Consider the following 18,193-nt stretch of genomic DNA (forward strand, 5'->3'; position numbering starts at 1 on the left):
GCTGAAAATATGCATCTCTGACCCAGAAATTCCACCTGTAGGTGTATATCCAACAGAAGGGCATACATTTATGCACCAAAAGACAGGTATTAACAGTGCAATTCATAATGACCCCAGATGGGAAACAACCTAGATGTTAATTAGCAATAGAATGGATACATAAATTGTAGTATAATCCTGCAGTAAAATACTATACTGTATTTAAAATCCATGGAACTACTTCTGCATGCAAGCATATGTTTAAATTCTCACAAAAGTAATGTGTTGTCAGACACAAAGTAGTCCATGCTATATAATCCCATTTGTATAAAGTTCAAATATAGGCAAACTAATTTCTGGTGATAGTATTCATCATGATGGTAGTTTGAGGGGTTGTAGAGACTAGGAGAGGGCATACTGCAGGCTCTGATTTACTGTTTAAGGTTTTTGGGGTTTTTTTTGGCCATGCTGTGCAGCTTGTGGGATCTCAGTTCCCCAGCCAGGGATTGAATCCAGGCCTTGGCAGTGAAAACCCAGAATTTTAACCACTAGCCAGCAGGGAACTCCCTGTTAATGTTCTTTTAATTCTTGTATGGATAATGGTTACACAAGTGTGTTCACGTGTGAAAATTGAGCTATACACTTTTCTATACTAAAATATATGCACTTTTCTATATTTTTGTTTTACTTCTATAAAAATTTTACATAAAAACAAAATAAAAAGGTTATCTTGAGCTAGAAAAAAGTATAAACTATAATATATTGGATTTAGACGTTTTTCTTGGAGAAAACAAAAAAATTAGTTGGCCAGGCACATTCCCTGGCCAGATTCTTATTATTAGTACTATTTCTATTATTTGAAATCTGAAACTCTTTTTCCTAAGACTTCAGTGCTTTAAATTAAAAATAGTGTGTTTGGACTTCCCTGGTGGCACAGTGGTTAAGGATCTGCCTGCCACTTCAGGGGACATGGGTTCGAGTCCTGATCCGGAAAGATCCCACATGCTGCGGAGCAACTAAGCAGGTGCGCCACACTACTGAGCCTGCGCTCTAGAGCCTGCAAGCCACAACTACTGAAGCCCTAATGCCACAACTACTGAGCCCATGTGCCACAACTACTGAAGCCCATGAGCCTAGAGCCCATGCTCCGCAACAAGAGAAGCCACCACAATAAGAAGCCCGCGCACTGCAGCGAAGAGTAGCCCCCGCTCAAGGCAATTAGAGAAAGCCTGCACGCAGCAACAAAGACCCAACGTAGCCATAAATAAATAAATAAATGGGAAAAAAATAAAAATAGTGTGTTCTACAGATATAGAAAACAAACCTGTGGCTACTAAAGGGGAGAGGGAAGGGAGGAGGGACAAATTAGGGGTAAGGGGTTAACAGGTACAAACTACTGTATATAAAATAGATAAGCAACAAGGATATACTGTATAGCACAGGGAATTTTACCCATCATCTTGTAATAACCTATAATGGAGTACAGTCTGCAAAAATACTGAGTCACTATGCTATAGACCTGAAACTAACACAATGTTGTAAATCAACTGTACTTCAATAAAAATAAATAAAAACCAAAAAACCCCAAATAAAAACAACAGTAAGCCACAAAAGAAGTGGGATGATCTGAATTTGCCATGTTATACTCTTGTTACTTTTTTATTTTTTTTATATTTTTGCGGTACGCGGGCCTCTCACTGTTGTGGCCTCTCCCGTTGTGGAGCACAGGCTCCGGACGCGCAGGCTCAGCGGCCATGGCTCACGGGCCCAGCCGCTCCACAGCATGTGGGATCTTCCCGGACCGGGGCACGAACCTGCGTCCCCTGCATCGGCAGGCGGACTCTCAACCACTGCGCCACCAGGGAAGCCCTCTTGTTACTTTTTTAAAAATTAAAAGTTAAATTCCTCCAAAAGAGAAAATAGTGTGTTCTACATTGATATTGAATCCAGTTGGGATATATAGTTATATTAAAAGAGCTAAGATCTAAGATGATTTTTTTTCCACATCTTACTTGTTTTTCTCAATAACCTAGCTTTTATAAACAAAGAAACAAAAGTATTTCTTGTTGTTTCACAGTTTTATTTCATGAATAAATTTTTTCTTCTTTAAATCTCTTTAAATAGAATATAAAAGATTTCAAAGTCTAGCTAGCACTGTGCTCATTAGAGGCAACTTCTGAGTTCTCAGAACTCTAATGTCCCGTAATTGTATTGGCTTTATTTAATGATTGTAATTATTTGGTCTTTAAAGTCTTATTTTTATCTCATTTTTAATCTGTCTACTCCACAAAATTAGATGATGACAACGGAAGCAGCTATTTTAGTTCTGCACTATTTAGTTGTAGCCTGCAAAGGAAATGGAATCTTTAAAAAAAAAAAAACCCAGCTCACTTTGGAGGTTAAAAATATGGCACTGCTACTTCAAAATTCTAGAAGGAATCTTTTTAACAAGTAGAATGATTTTCCTCTTAGCAAATGACTTTAGGCTTATAATTTTCATGTGTCTTTCTTACACATCAGTTGTTAAAAGACATCTGCTTAAGAAATTTATAAATCTGAAGAAAATAAATGATTTCTGTAGCATGTATTTAAAAAGACAAAACAAAACAAAACTGTGTGTCCCAATTATCCATTTTCAAAGATATGTTAGGCCTTTGTTCCATTTTTTGTTTATTTTATGTTGTAAAACTAACTATTCCTGCACATTTCCTTGGCCATATAGGAGATGTAAAATGTTATGTGCAATGTCAAACAGGAAGAACTATAAAAGAAGAAAAACAAAGGGCAGGTTTAACCAGAATTCATGCTGCTTTCTGAATTCCTTTATTGAGTAGCTTATAGATATTGTTACTACTTGTGATTTTATACTGATCTACCTTGGACAAGGCAAAGAAATATTTTTATTTCCAGAGAAACCTTAGATACCTTTGCAGTCAGCCTCCTCCTTAAATTTGTATTCTACTATGCATTAAAAAACGCACAAACAAGGGACTTCCCAGGTGGCGCAGTGGTTAAGAATCCGCCTGCCAATGCAGGGGACACAGGTTCGAGCCCTGGTCCGGGAAGATCCCACATGCTGGGGAGCAACTAAGCCCATGCACCACAACTGCTGAGCCGGTGGAGCCTGTGAGCCACAACTACTGAAGGCCGCGTGCCACAACTACTAAAGCCCGTGCACCTAGAGCCCATGCTCCACAACAGGAGAAGCCACTGCAGTGAGAAGCCCGCGCACCACAACAAAGAGTAGCCCCTGCTCTCTGTAACTAGAGAAAGCCAGCAAGCAGCAATGAAGATCCAATGCAGCCAAATAAATACATACATACATACATAAAATTTAAAAAAAATACACAACCAAGCAGATATTTGTTTTCAATGATATTATAAAAATCTATGGCATTGATTTTTCATTGTAAATACCAATTTTTCATATCAGAGAGTCTCTTTTGGTGACTAATGTTTAACTCCTGGTTACTGATAAAGAAAAGATAACTAATATGTAATAATATTTAATGAACTTTTAAGTACACACCCTCCTTGATAGTTGTTCCACCCTCACTCCATTCAGTCTGAAACTCACTAGACTAATTGGAGAAATTTTTTTTTTGGCCTTACCCCGTGGCTTCTGGTATATGACCAAGGAATTCCCAAGATAAATATTTAGAAGGAAAAATGATCAGACTTGATTGTTGATTCAAGAAGGATGAAGTAGAGGAAGGAATCTAGAATGATATTCAAGAATTCAGGGCTGGGGAATTCCCTGGCAGTCCAGTGGTTAGGACTTAGCACCTTCACTGCCATGGCCTGGGTTCAGACCCTGGTCAGGGAACTAAGATCCCACAAGCCGTGCAGCGTGGCCAAAAAAAAAGAAATTCAGGGCTGAAGACGTAAACTTAAGATTATTCAGGCAGTTAAAAAAATAAATTATGCAGGCAGTAGTTAAAATCAGAGTAGTTGAGCTCTCCCAAGAAGAGCCTGTAGAGAGAACAGAGCGTGGGGTCAAAATGCTAATGTTTGATGAGGGGTGGAGGAAGAAATGCCTTAGAGAAGCACTGAAGAGTAGTTCAGAGAAGGTGAACCAAAAACCAGAAGAGTTTTAGTAGTGCAAGCTCCATAAAGATGTATATGTTTTGATTATGAGTGATGAACACAGTGACCAGTACTTAGTAAGTGCTCAACAAATATCAATATTTGCTGAATGAATGAGTAAGCTGTCAATTCTGCCAAACACAGGAGAAATAAGAACAGAGACATACTCATGAAATTCGGTATTATGGGGGCCATTGTAACTTTTACAAGAACAATTACAAAAGGTAGGAGATTGAAGTGAAAGAGTGTAGAAAATGAGTAAGACTCTTCTTTTAAAAGGTTTAATTAGCAGGAAATAAAGGGGGTGGTCACCGGAGAGGGACACAGGGTAAAAGCAGTGATTTTTTTTTTAAATTTATTTTTGGTTGCGTTGGGTCTTCGTTGCGGTGCTCCGGCTTCTCATTGTGGTGGCTTCTCTTGTTGTGGAGCACAGGCTCTAGGCGCACAGGCTCAGTAGTTGTGGCTTGTGGCTCTAGAGCGCAGGCTCAGTAGTTGTGGCACATGGGCATAGTTGCTCCATGGCATGTGGGATCTTTCCGGACCAGGGCTCGAACCCGTGTCCCCTGCATTGGGAGGCGGTTTCTTAACCACTGTGCCACCAGAGAAGTGCAAAAGCAGTGATTTTTAAACATATTTTTTCCTATGGTTGATAAAGAATCAAGCATGTTAATAAACTAAGGTAGACAAATCACATAGAGAAGGAAAGGTCAAAAGTATAAGAAGAAAGGGGCTAATTGATGGAATAAAGTCAAGAAGAATAGCAAAGATGATGGGATCAAAAACACAAGAAGAGGAATTGGCCTTGAAAGCCTTTTTCTCAGACTGGAGGGAAGTAAACAAGGGTGGATGAAGATACTGTTTTGTTGGTGGGAACAGGAAATAAAAGTGACTGAAACGTTGGTCATCTCAATTGAAGGTGGGATGCCAGCTACTCTGAAGAAGATGTAGTGGAGGTTGGAGCAGTAATCTCAGAATGAGAGGACAAGTAAAAAGGTTACCAGGCTACATTGAAAAAACCCAGCTAAATGTACTTAGGGTCCATGAATTTATGTGTTCATTGTGGTTCTTTCTAGTCTTATAGGCTTATATTTTATGGGTCAAAACTATGTTAATAAAAAAGTAGTCATTTTTACCACCTGAGAAGTAAATAGTAATGACTATCAGATGAAATATGGTAATAAGATATTCAAAGTTTTACTCAGGGAACAGCATAATAGAAACTCTTAATATTTAACAATGAAGGGAATTCCCTGGTGGTCCACTGGTTAGGACTCCACACTTACACTGCCAAGGGCACGGGTTCAATCCCTGGTTGGGGAACTAAGGTCCCACAATCTGCACAGTGTGGCCAAAAATACCCAAACAAACAAAAAAACCAATGGAAACATTCTGTTTTGTGTTGCCATATTTATTGAACAGTCATTGCTTTTTTGTTAACTTTGTTCATTAAAAAAACAATGTAAAAACTACTTCTAAAAAGCCAAAATGGATAATTTGCTTTGCTTTTTCTGAGTAAAATGAAAGCTAATTTTATCCTTTGAAAGGATTTTTCCTCCATAAAAAGTGCCATATAAATTCTAAATACTAGTTATGAAAATTACATAATGAATCTAATAAGAGGTAGAACCTATATTATCAACTGCTTCTGCATCCAGTTTGGATATCTACAAATATCCCATTGATTTTAACGGAATAATGTAGTTGTTCATTTTGAGGTCTTATTAAGACTTAGTATAAATTCTGCGTTGCTCTGATTTTAGGTTACTTTAATTTAAATGTTAGAAGATTATATAGGATTGAATTAAATCTTCTCTGTAAAATTCCAACTCCATAACCTTTTACTCTTATTTTCTAGAACCTAGTCAAAATAACTAAGGAACCAGTTGCCATAATTAGTGACACTATATTCATGGTGCAGTGGTTCATATATTTTGCTGGTCCTGTTATACATTTTAGCCAAACTAATAGAAATTTTGAATTTTCATTTTACACTTTCTCTGATTGCTTATGTTAAAAGTCCACAGAACCATGAAGAAAAGCGAATTACCTCTGGATATAATTCTAGACCTATGCCCCTGAATTGACTTTTTACTTTGCTATATAGTTTTCTATACATCCATAATATTTTGGATATTATTTGAACCTTCTCTCCCAGGAGAGAAAAAGGTCTGTTTTGCTTTGGTTTTTACGAATTCTTAAACATGTCCTTCCCCTTCATGGTTTATTTGAATCAGAATCCAAGTAAAAGCCATATATTGCAATAGATTTGTATCACTTAAGTGTCTTTTAAGATCACTATATACATATATATAATATATATATAATATATAAAAATATATAATATATATTATATATATATATATATTTTTGCCTCACTGCACAACATGTGGGATCTTAGTTCCCTGACCAGGGATCAAACCTGTGCCCCCTGCAGTGGAAGCACAGAGTCCTAACCGCTGGACCTCCAGGAAATTCCCTAAGACCACAATTTTTTTTTTTAATTTATTTATTTGGTCGTGTCGGGTCTTAGTTGCAGCACGTGGGCTCCATAGTTGTGGCTCCAGGGCTTCTTAGTTGTGTCTCACTGGCGCCTTAGTTGCGGCATGCAAACTTTTAGTTGCGGCATGCATGTGGGATCTAGTTCCCTGACCAGGGATTGAACCCAAGCCCCCCGCATTGAGAGCGTGAAGTCTTATCCACTGTGCCACCAGGGAAGTCCCAAGACCACAGTATTTTAATCTCTCTTTGTTTTTCTCTTCAGTTTGTTTATTGAAGAAACCAGGTTGTTTATCCTGTAGATAAACAGATTTTGCTGATTGGACTGGTCTTATCAGATTTAGACCTGATTTTCTTGGGGGGTGGAGGCAAGAATACTTGTTAGGTGGTGTTGTACAGCTCAAAATTCTTAATTATATCTCCTGTTAAATTGTATGGGAAAAGTAACAAATTTTTTAATAGAAGTGTTTCTTATAATGGGACTTAGAAAAAATATATATTTATGTGTAAAGACTGTTTCACAACCACTCTGAATGGCCTATATTCTATGGCCTGAATTCTTGGGAGTAAAAACCTGTATTCTAGTGACAATGCAAAATCAAATGTTTGCTTGAAACCACAAAGACTTTTGACTTTTCTGATGATTGTGTTGATACTTGGAGTTAATTGTTAACTCTTATGAAGAAGTCCAGAACATGGAAAAGAATGACATGCATTAAATTAATCTGCTGCTTTAATTGTGGCAAGTTCAGGTTTGCTTTATTTGTTACATAATGTACACCTGATGGCCTTCGGTACCAGTATAATCTTTGATTTTTCTACAGAGGTGTTATTTGAGAGCAAATCTAGACCTTTAAATTACACATGACCTTCCCCTTAATGAATGTAAGTCATATGGGTTATCTCATATGACTGGTAAAATGTATGTACAACTTCTTTTCTTTTTTCTTTTTAGCCAGGACTAAAAGAAGTGGTAGAATCCTGTCGAGGAAAAAATCTATTTTTTTCTACCAATATTGATGATGCCATTAAAGAAGCTGATCTTGTATTTATTTCTGTAAGTATTTTCCTTTGCTGTGTGAGTTTTTATGTATTCTTGTCTATATAGAAGTTTCATTGTATTTTAATAGTAAAGCCATTGGTATTAAGCCATAGCATTACTTAGTACAGAGTTGTCCAATTGAATTTTGATTATCACTAACTTTATCCAACACTTCACCAAACTCTATAATCATCTGATCATTTCAGATCATTGAACAAGTAAGTTCAGAGAAAGTTTCTAATACGAGATCTAGAATTAGGAAGTGCTGGTAACATGTGAGCATGTGTGAGCACATATGGTGATAGTATATGTATTTCATCATTTCTTGTTTCCACTGCGTGGTGGAAGTGAGATAAAAAGAATCAGGTAAAGTTTGCTGCAAACTTACAGGCATCTCCTATTTAGATGAGTTTATGTTCCAAAAGTCATTTTAAATTAATTATTTAGAACTTGGCATATGTTTGTTAGGTTATTAGGCTAGTCCACAGACACCTTCAGCTCATAATAGGGCTTAACTGTTTTACCTTTGTAATGAAACAAGTAGAATGAATGCTTGGGAATACCCTCTGATAATTCAATATTTGAACCAAGGTAACTTTTTTCTTGCTGTCCTGGTAACTATCTACTCAAATATTCTGTGTGTGATGGTATAGTTATCACCAATTGGTGGCTGAGCTAAGGTGTTATATGACTCAAGACCTGTACAGCCTTAAGGAATAAAGGGAAAGCCAGTGGTGTGAGCTTTGACTGGGTTCCATGAGATAAACACCATGGGGTCCATAGAGCAGAGATGATGTTGAATTGATTGTGTATTGAGACAAAAGCAGTACTGTGAAGAAATAGGAACTCCAGAAAAAAGTAGTAATGAAACCCTTGGTAAAACTGTGTTACGAATTCAGTCTCTCTTTTTAAAAATTACTTCAGAGAAAATTGGTGCCACTTCTATGATTCATCTACCCAATCTTCTACTTAAGCTTGCAGGAGGTTAGGGTAGAGGCATAGAAAAGGAGAAATTATTTTGGAGTAGCTAGATGCTTGGAGAAAATCAAGAAGTTACCTTAATCCAACATTTGGATAACCATAGCCTGGAATAGGAATAGGGGACTTTTCTATACGAAAAAAAATTTTTTTAAGTATCTATTCTTAAGGCAATAGAGTTCACCTTAGTGTGGTCTGGCACAGATAGCTGATTTTACACTTGCTTCTCTGCCGATCTAGCCTGAGCTGCCTTAAATCTTTCCAAGCTATTACTTTGTGTGCCTGTTAGGGTAATTTATTGTAGTATAACTCCTACCTAGTTCCCATTATTCTCTGCATCAGTTTTTTTTTTTTTTTAATGTGCTTGTTGTGTACTTTTCATTGTGGAAAACACCAAACATACAAAAAATGAAACCAACAATATAGTGAACCCCATTGTCAACAGTTTTCATGGCTGATCTTGATTTATTTACTACTTCTCTCCCTTTCCTCCCACCCCAGATTACCCAAATTATTTTTAGGCAAATTCCAGGTAGAAATAGTTTTATACCATTGAATCAGTTTTCAACCGTTATCTTCAGAGCTCCTTTCCCAGGGAAGCCATCTGATCATCCCCATCTCTGGCATGTTTCACATTATCTCATTAACCATTTTTGCCCTTCTGTGTTCCACTGCACCCTTACTTCCACGTCTAGGTCTTTTCCTAAGTTGTTTCATGTGTATAAACCACTTTTTCCTCCTGCTTTTTACACCTCAACCCAAGCTTCACGTTTTGATTTATTTTGGCTTGATTCCTTTATTTAGTTTCCCATTAAGTTATAAGCTTGTCAAGAGAAGACACTTGGTGCTACTTACTGGTTCAAAAATTATTCCTACATAGAATTTTAGACTTTTCAGAGTACTTTCATTTTTACGAGAGTGTTATAAAGCTTGTGTGTTAGACTTTAGAGAGTGTGTTATTTTCATTTTCCAATGAGGTCATTGAGACAAAGGCAGCCACACTTCTCCAAGTTTACATGATACAGCTAAGCCAAAACTAAGCCTAGACTCTGGACTCATGATTTATTTTTCTTTCTATACGATAGTCTTTGTCCACATAGTATTCTGTATCCTGAAGGCGCTAGATAATTTCTAGCTCTAATGAGCCAAGAAAGCATTTGTGAATGATACTGCAGACATTTTAAAAAACCTATTGATATAGGCCTATAAAAAAGGAGATTAAAAAGGAGTTTAAAGTTTAGTTTTAAAGACCAGGATAATATATTACATACCATCAAGAAAGGAAGAAAGAGAAAACTTACATTTCATTTCAGACTGTGAACTCCTTTTGGAGTCTCTTTCATCTTTATATCTGCAGGCTTAGCTTGGAACCTGCCTGCCCTGATTCTGACACGTATATAGTAGCTTCTCAACAGAAATGTACTGAATGAGTTCTCATAAAATATTATTTCCATGGAACTAATAGAGGGTGAAACCAGGGCTCCTAATGATGTTAACTTCCCAGTTGACTAGTCAGTTGATGGTCCAGGGCAGATCTTGAAATCAGTGAATATCTCATACTCTGTTCTTAATCCCGTATACTTTCATCAGGTGAACACTCCAACCAAGACCTACGGAATGGGGAAAGGCCGCGCAGCAGATCTGAAGTACATTGAAGCTTGTGCTAGACGCATTGTGCAAAACTCATACGGGTACAAAATTGTGACTGAGAAAAGCACAGTCCCAGTGCGGGCAGCAGAGAGTATTCGTCGAATATTTGATGCAAACACAAAACCTAACTTGAATTTACAGGTATAAAAAAAGGAAGCATTAGAATCTGGCTCTTCTTATGTAGATATCGATGCTTTAAAGTTGTCCGTAATTAATTCTAGCTTAAAACTTTCCTTTGCGTTGGGAATCTAGGTGCTGTCCAACCCTGAGTTCTTGGCAGAAGGAACGGCCATCAAGGACCTGAAGAACCCAGACAGAGTACTGATTGGAGGGGATGAAACGCCAGAGGGTCAGAGAGCTGTGCAGGCACTGTGTGCTGTGTATGAGCACTGGGTTCCCAGAGAAAAGATCCTCACCACTAATACTTGGTCTTCAGAACTTTCTAAACTGGTTGGTACACAGCACTCAACTCTCTATTAAATTTAAAGCCAAGGACTTATTTCTGTTAACCCTGATAAGCTACACAGGTACTTTCTTAATATTAATAAAAAGATATGCTTTTGAAGATAATATTCTTGTATATTATGAAATAATATTCACAAGGGGATCAAATATTTGGGTATAAAATATTCTGGAATATGTAAAAGAAAATAGTAATTACATTACTATTAATGTAATTAATTAAAATAGTAATTTAAAAAATCACTCTTTCCCTTCTTTTACCCTTTCTTCATCATCTTTCTTCTCTAATTTAAAACATTTTCCCTTACCAACCCACCCATTGCCTCCGCAAATTGAGCCCATCAGTAACTTTTATATCTCCCTCAGTAATTTGGATCAACTCAATGAAATATAATACAGATATATAAAATTTTTATTTTAGCTCATCGTATTCTTCCTTTTTTTTTCTTTTAAGGCAGCAAATGCTTTTCTAGCACAGAGAATCAGTAGCATTAACTCTATAAGTGCCCTCTGTGAAGCAACAGGAGCTGATATAGAAGAGGTGGCAACAGCCATTGGAATGGACCAGAGAATTGGAAATAAGTTTCTGAAAGCCAGTGTTGGTAAGTTGAAATTTTTCTGTACATAAAGTAGGTTCATTTAGCTAGGTCTCTAACTTTAAGGAAGCCTTTGCTTAACTTAAATGCCCTTAAAATAATGATTCCATTATACATGTAGGCTTCAGCCTATTAGGAACTTTCTAAGTGAGGCAACTGTTACTTATATTGTTTAATAATTACTGACTGATTGGTAGATAAACATAGTTCAATGTTTTAGGAGGAATATATTAGTATTTTGTTAGAACATTTAGGTAGAATAAGTTTGGGAGACCACATAGGAAATCATGTAACACCTTACTGAAGCAAATAGGAAAAAATTCCTTATCATTTGCTTTTCCTACTAATACAATTATGGAAATGTGACCTTGGTGAACTACAGTCAATCCTCATTATTTGTGGATTCCATATTTGTGAATTAGCCTACTTGATAAAATGTATTTGTAACCCAGCGTCAATACTCATGTGGTCATTTGCAGACATGAACCGAGCAGCAAAAAATTTGAGTCACCCAACACATATATTCCCAGCTGAAGTTGAATAAGGCAATACTCATACCTTCTTGTTTTAGCTCTCATACTGCAAATATGTGCTCTTTTTGTGGTCTATTTAGTGCTGCATTTTTGTGCTTTTTTTCCTGTGATTTCACTGTTTAAAATGGCCCCCAAGCATATTGCTGAAGTTTTGTCTAGTGTTCCAAAGCATCAGCAAGCTAGGATGTGCCTTACACATGTGGTTTGATAAGCTTCATTCATTCAGGCATGAGTTATAGTGCTATTGGCTGTGAGTTTAATGTTAATGAATCAACAATATTTTTAAATAAGGTGTCTTTAAACAGAAATACACATAAAACAAGATTATGTTGATCAGTTGGCAAAAATGTGACCAGAAGCTCACAGGAACCTAATGCTGTATTTCACCTGGAGCCGTGCTTCAGTATTTGCTAATTCAGCGTTTGTGGCAAATCTGTAGAACATAATTACTGAGTTTAACAAGAACTGACGATGTTTCTTTTGCATATAAGTTAATAAGATTGATGTAAAGGTAAATAGAGTCTTTTACAGATTGGGCCATAGACAGCCTTTCCTGTATTTCTGGGGCTTTATGACATTTCTCAGTACTGATTTCCCTGGCCTTTTGTATCTTTTTGATATTTTCTCCTAGTGGCCATTTAATAAAAATAGCTCCTATTTACTGAAGGCGTATTATGCACCAAGTTCTGAACTTTATATATCTTAATTATTAATCCTTATAACTGGGACTTCCCTGGTGGCTCAGTGGTTAAGAATCCACCTGCCTTTGTTATACAGCAGAAACTAACACAACATTGTAAAGCAATTATACTCCAATAAAGATGTTTAAAAAAAAAGAAAAAAAAGAATCCGCCTGCCAGTGCAGGGGACATAAGTTTGATCCCTGGTCCGGGAAGACCCCACATGCCATGGAGCAGCTAAGCCTGTGAGCCACAACTACTGAAGCCTACACACCCTAGTGCCTGCACGGCAGGACTACTGAGTCTGTGCCCTCTAGGGCCTGCATGCTGCAACTGCTGAGCCTGCATGCTGCAACTACTGAAGCCCGTGCACCTAGAGCCTGTGCTCAGCGACAAGAGAAGCCACTGCAATAAGAAGCCCGCACACCGCAACGAAGAGTAGCCCCTGCTTGCTGCAACTAGGGAAAGCCCACGCGCAGCAACGAAGACCCAACACAGCCAAAAAAAAAAAAAAAAAAAATCCTTATAACCTTTTACATAGGTGTTGGTATTTCTAGAGATGATTAAGGATTGGGGGAATTTTTGTAACTTGCTCAAAGTCATAAAACTAATGAGTGGCTAGATGTTTCTGACTCCAAAGCCCACGCCAACCCTCATTGTATACTGCATTGCAATAGAACAGGGGTGGGCAAACTACAACCCCCAGGCCAAAATGCGGCCCACAGCTTGTCTTTGTAAATAAGTTTTATTGGAAAATAACTATGCCCATTTGGTTACATATTGTCTATGACTGCTTTTGAGCTACAAAGGCAGAGTTGAATAGTTGTGCCAGAGACTGTATGGCCCATAAATGCTAAAATATTTTTTACCTGCTCTGTAAAAGTTTGCCAGCTCTATGTTAGCGTTAGAGATGCAGGGCAGTGATACCAGCTGAATGAAGGGAAAAAATAGAAAATATAGCCACAATAAAACTTAAGCTAGAAAGAGATTTATAATTACTTAAGATTATTTAAGATTATTTATAATTATTAGGAAATTATTTATAGAGTTGATTAGTTGCTTGCAAATTTCACACAAGTTATAAACCCATTAATTTTCCAACATTCAAATTTTATTATTAAAAATCCAAGCATAGGCCCTCTGATTAGTATGACAAAGAAATTTGTAATATGATTTAGTTGTTTGGTTCCTAAATGAAAATATTATCTTTTTTTTTTTTTTCCTTTCTTCAGGTTTTGGTGGGAGTTGCTTTCAAAAGGATGTTCTGAATTTGGTTTATCTCTGTGAGGCTCTAAATTTGCCCGAAGTAGCTCGTTATTGGCAGCAGGTATTAATCTTTATAGTCAACAGCTTATGATTAACTTCTAATTAAAACATGTCACCCTTTTCTGTCAGATGTTTTTGATAGGATTAATTTTTTCCAGGAACTCAATTATTATTATATTCAATATGTTCATTTTAGGTTTATTTGCTGGGGTTCTGTGTTTATAATTTGTCTTTTTTGGTAATCATCTATGATGGAAGTTTATGATAAACCAGTATTCCTTCTAATTTTAATAACTAAATTTGCTCCCTGAGTAAAGCAAGAAATATTACTTTTAATAATAATTCTTCTCTATCTTGAAAGGCTAAGATAAAAGTAAAGGCAAAAGAACCTATATTGTCATGCTTCCAAGTGGTTTGCATATGTTGATATTTGTTTTGTCGCTTTGAGATTCACAGAGCTAAAATTAGAGACCCTTCTCAAACTGGAAATAGAGTTAACATTTATAGCATGCTTACTCTGTGCCAGGCACTCTTTACATGTAGTATCTTAGTCCTCATCGTTAATATTATCCCTCACATATAGATGAGGAAGCTGAGGCTTAGCAATGTTAAGTAATTTGTTCAAGATACCAGCCAGTGTATGTAACTTTCCCAAATATTTTTTCCCCAAGTTTACAGTTTTTCAGATTTCAGCAGTGAGTAGGAATGGAAGGAAATTAACATTTTTAGGGAAATGTACACTTTTAGGTTCATTTCACTCAATCCAGTATGATGGCTTTATCTTACTGTCCGTTTTGGGGAAAATGCATAAAGGCTTGATTTTCGAAAACTTTCGGCTCATTTCTCAAGCTCTCAGGCTCTGAGACGGCTTCTAGAAGCTTAGAGCCTTAAAAAAAAGTCTTTCCTTATATCCATCTGGTCACCAATATGATGTCTTGTTTGTAAATTCTTAGGAGAGTAACAGATTAGGTGATCAGAGACTATGTTATGTTTTACTCATAACATTTAGTTAAAAATTTTGCCAGATGTTTGTGCTGTTATGGTTCATCCAGAGGCAGCTATAACTCTGTACATAGTTTGACTGTTCTCTGTCCATTTTCTACTCACACTCAGTTTTGGTGAGGGGTCGGGGGTAAGCATATGAAGGAGTACTTTGGGGTTTAATTGCTTCCACAGTGTTTGGAGAAGTTGGCTATGTGCATTTTTTTAGGTGGACTCATGGCTGGACCTCAAATGGGGTTGAAATTTAGCTGTGCTCCCCACCTTAACATCCATCCCAGCCCAATGCATGGAAAGTTAAGCCAAATGAAAATGAAAATTTTCAGGCAGGCTATAAGGAGTGGGGGGTGGGTAATTCTTTCTTTCTTTACTTTTTTCAGTCTGCAGTTACTAAAGAGGTTGTTAATCTTTGTCTCCTGTTAATTTATAAGGCTTGTATTCATACAAGAGTACTCACCATAAAGCTGTGAGCAGTGTATGGTACAGGCTGCACCTCTTCTAACTGATCCTTGCATAATTGTCCTTGTTATTTCAGGTCATAGACATGAATGACTACCAGAGAAGGAGGTTTGCTTCCCGGATTATAGACAGTCTGTTTAATACAGTGACTGATAAGAAGATAGCTATTTTGGGGTTTGCATTCAAAAAGGACACCGGTGATACGAGGTACCAGTTCTTTGAAATATTTCAACCTTTTTGAGAATGTTAACTCCTCATCTTATCCTGAATTTTTTTTTTTTTTTTTTTTTTAGGTAAGAAGTGGATATATTTAGAGAGAAACACACTCCACAGACAGAGTGTGGGCCATCTCAGAAGGCGAGAAAGGCCTTATCCTGATTTTTTGATGGTGGTTGTGTGTGTGAAATACATGTATGTATATAGTATAAAGAATAAAAATAAAGTGGACATCAATATCTTCACAAGAAATAGAATCTCACCTGTATATTAAACCCCTTAGGTATTAGAATATATGCCATTTATGGGACTTCCCTGGCGGTCCAGTGGTTAAGACTCTGTGCTGCCAATGCAGGGGCTGTGGGTTCGATCCCTGGTCGGGGAACTAGGATCCCACCTGCATGCAGCATGGCCAAAAAAAATAATAATTAAAAAAAAAATTTAGAATATATGCCATTTAAAAGTGCAGCAATACTGATTTCTTTTTCCCTTCAGAGAGTCGTCTAGTATATATATTAGCAAATATTTGATGGATGAAGGCGCACACCTCCATATATATGATCCAAAAGTACCAAGGGAACAAATAGTTGTGGATCTTTCTCATCCAGGAGTTTCAGAGGATGACCAAGGTAAGTAGGCTTTGAGTCTCATGTATCACTTTGAGTTTGGGCCCCCAGACTTCGTTCTCTAGAAACCTTTGGTTGTTCAGTGTTTATCATTTATATCATTGGTAGGCCCCTCTTTTCAACCTTATCTCTCTAAAATTAAACTCTCAGACATTGTTTCATCAACTTTGATTTGAAGTAATCAGCTGTGGGTTAGTCTAGTGATTTTTCCAACATATTCTAAAAAGTCCCGGAGATTCCAAGGTGTTGCTTCTGGGGCAAAATTGGGAGTACTCCAGGCCCCCCCCATTACCCCTACTCACACTTCAACCAGACCATTCCACTTCTGTCAGACCCTCAACTCCTCCAGCAATCTTAGTGTTAAAATGCATAATTTCAAATCACTCCTTTCTTATTCCAACTTTCTGTTGGGCTGTTATAGTGGCCCGGCTGGTGACCATTTCCAAGGACCCCTATGAAGCATGTGATGGTGCCCATGCTGTTGTGATTTGCACTGAATGGGACATGTTTAAGGTGAGGTGACAGTAGTGAGATTAAGGAAAATTTTAGAGGTGTTCTAGTACCATTTGGGGTTGAGTATGTGTTCCCGTACATGCTCTACTTGTTTCTTTGGTTCTGTCTTTACAGGAACTGGACTATGAACGCATTCATAAAAAAATGCTGAAGCCAGCCTTTATCTTTGATGGACGACGTGTCCTGGATGGGCTCCACAATGAACTACAAACCATTGGCTTCCAGGTAAGCACGATCCTGGATTGGTTTTGTTTCATTTGTTTGGTCATTTCCTTTTTAAAGGCTTTGAGTTTTAGAACTTAAAATTTTTTTTCATTTAGCAATAGCATAACTCTGGGCAACATGTCAGTCAATTCTCTGGGAAGTTCTGTGGTATTTGTGAAGTACTACACTCCGTCCTTAAAATTGTGATCTAAAGGTCATTCAGTGTTGGTCTTTCTTACATAATATCAGTTGCCTATCATATGGGGCCAAGATATACCTTGCCTTAACTCATATAAACATCAAATAAGAAAATATACACATAGAAAATTTTTTTTTTTTCCTGGACCCTCCAAAGCTACTCTGCTGCACTGTCTGCATCACACTGACCTGCTCTGAGGCCAGGTCACTTATTCCTTTATGAATGTTTTGAAAACTGCAATATGCAATATAGTTGTCACATGTTGGTATAGGATCCTTTGCCTCTTGGGTGCTCAGCACTGTGCTGGTGCTGTGAGAGGTCTGAATGAAAAGTATGGGAGCTGCAGTGGTGCTGGCCCTCTTTTTTTTTTTTTTTTTTTTTTTTTTTTTTTTTTTTTTTTTTTTTTGCGGTACGCGGGCCTCTCACTGTTGTGGCCTCTCCCGTTGTGGAGCACAGGCTCCGGACGCACAGGCTCAGCGGACATGGATCACGGGCCCAGCCGCTCCGCGGCATGCGGGATCTTCCCAGACCGGGGCACGAACCCGCGTCCCCTGCATCGGCAGGTGGACTCTCAACCACTGCGCCACCAGGGAAGCCCGCTGGCCCTCTTTTAATTCAGAGTTTGTCAGTTAATTATGGAACGTTTAGAGAGCTGAAACAAACCTGCACAGTACATTTTATGTTGCATCCATTTCAGTTCTACCAGGGGCTCCAACAGTATTAATAAGAGGGAGCTACTTTCCATTTCCTCAGAGCAGAAATGGAGTGGGAGGCTTGGGGGGCGGTTGGGAGGATAAAGAAATCTGCCGGGAGATTGCTGTCAGCATAGTCCTGAATCAGGGCAGAGTGCAGCAGTGTTCAGAGCTGGCTGTGTGCGTCTGCTCAGCACCAGCTGTCTTGGAGAGGTACTGATAAGCCTTCATCCACTGTTGAAAATATCTGATCTGGTTCTCGTAACCTGTCACTGACTTGTTGAAGATCCTTCTTATTTAGAATTCAGTGCCCATGTCTCATTCATGAGAGATTAACTTGCAAGAAAAATCAGATGACATCCTTGTCTGTTCACACTCCATCAAAGACCGTGGGGACCCTTTTTTTAAAAAAAATTAATTAATTAATTAATTTATTTATGGCTGCATTGGGTCTTCGTTGCTGCATGTGGGCTTTCTCTAGTTGTGGCGAGCGGGGGCTACCCTTTGTTGCGGTGTG

General features: G+C 37.8%; 1 protein-coding gene across 3 annotated transcripts in view; it reads left to right on the plus strand.

Annotated features, from left to right (window-relative positions):
* UGDH (UDP-glucose 6-dehydrogenase) overlaps window positions 1–18,193 on the plus strand; it is a 39,053-nt gene that overhangs the window by 18,182 nt on the left and 2,678 nt on the right. For all 3 annotated transcript variants that reach the window (XM_027103134.1, XM_027103132.1, XM_027103133.1), the window contains 9 exons: window positions 7,517–7,618; window positions 10,172–10,372; window positions 10,484–10,681; window positions 11,148–11,295; window positions 13,735–13,829; window positions 15,303–15,433; window positions 15,938–16,071; window positions 16,490–16,581; window positions 16,696–16,806. In XM_027103134.1, coding sequence (XP_026958935.1) covers window positions 7,517–7,618; window positions 10,172–10,372; window positions 10,484–10,681; window positions 11,148–11,295; window positions 13,735–13,829; window positions 15,303–15,433; window positions 15,938–16,071; window positions 16,490–16,581; window positions 16,696–16,806 — 1,212 coding nt within the window. The remainder of the gene's footprint in view (window positions 1–7,516; window positions 7,619–10,171; window positions 10,373–10,483; window positions 10,682–11,147; window positions 11,296–13,734; window positions 13,830–15,302; window positions 15,434–15,937; window positions 16,072–16,489; window positions 16,582–16,695; window positions 16,807–18,193) is intronic.

This window comes from Aethalodelphis obliquidens, unplaced genomic scaffold, assembly GCF_003676395.1.
Source record: "Aethalodelphis obliquidens isolate GAN/ISIS:26980383/991018 unplaced genomic scaffold, ASM367639v1 scaffold6, whole genome shotgun sequence".
Classification (NCBI taxonomy): domain Eukaryota; kingdom Metazoa; phylum Chordata; class Mammalia; order Artiodactyla; family Delphinidae; genus Aethalodelphis; species Aethalodelphis obliquidens.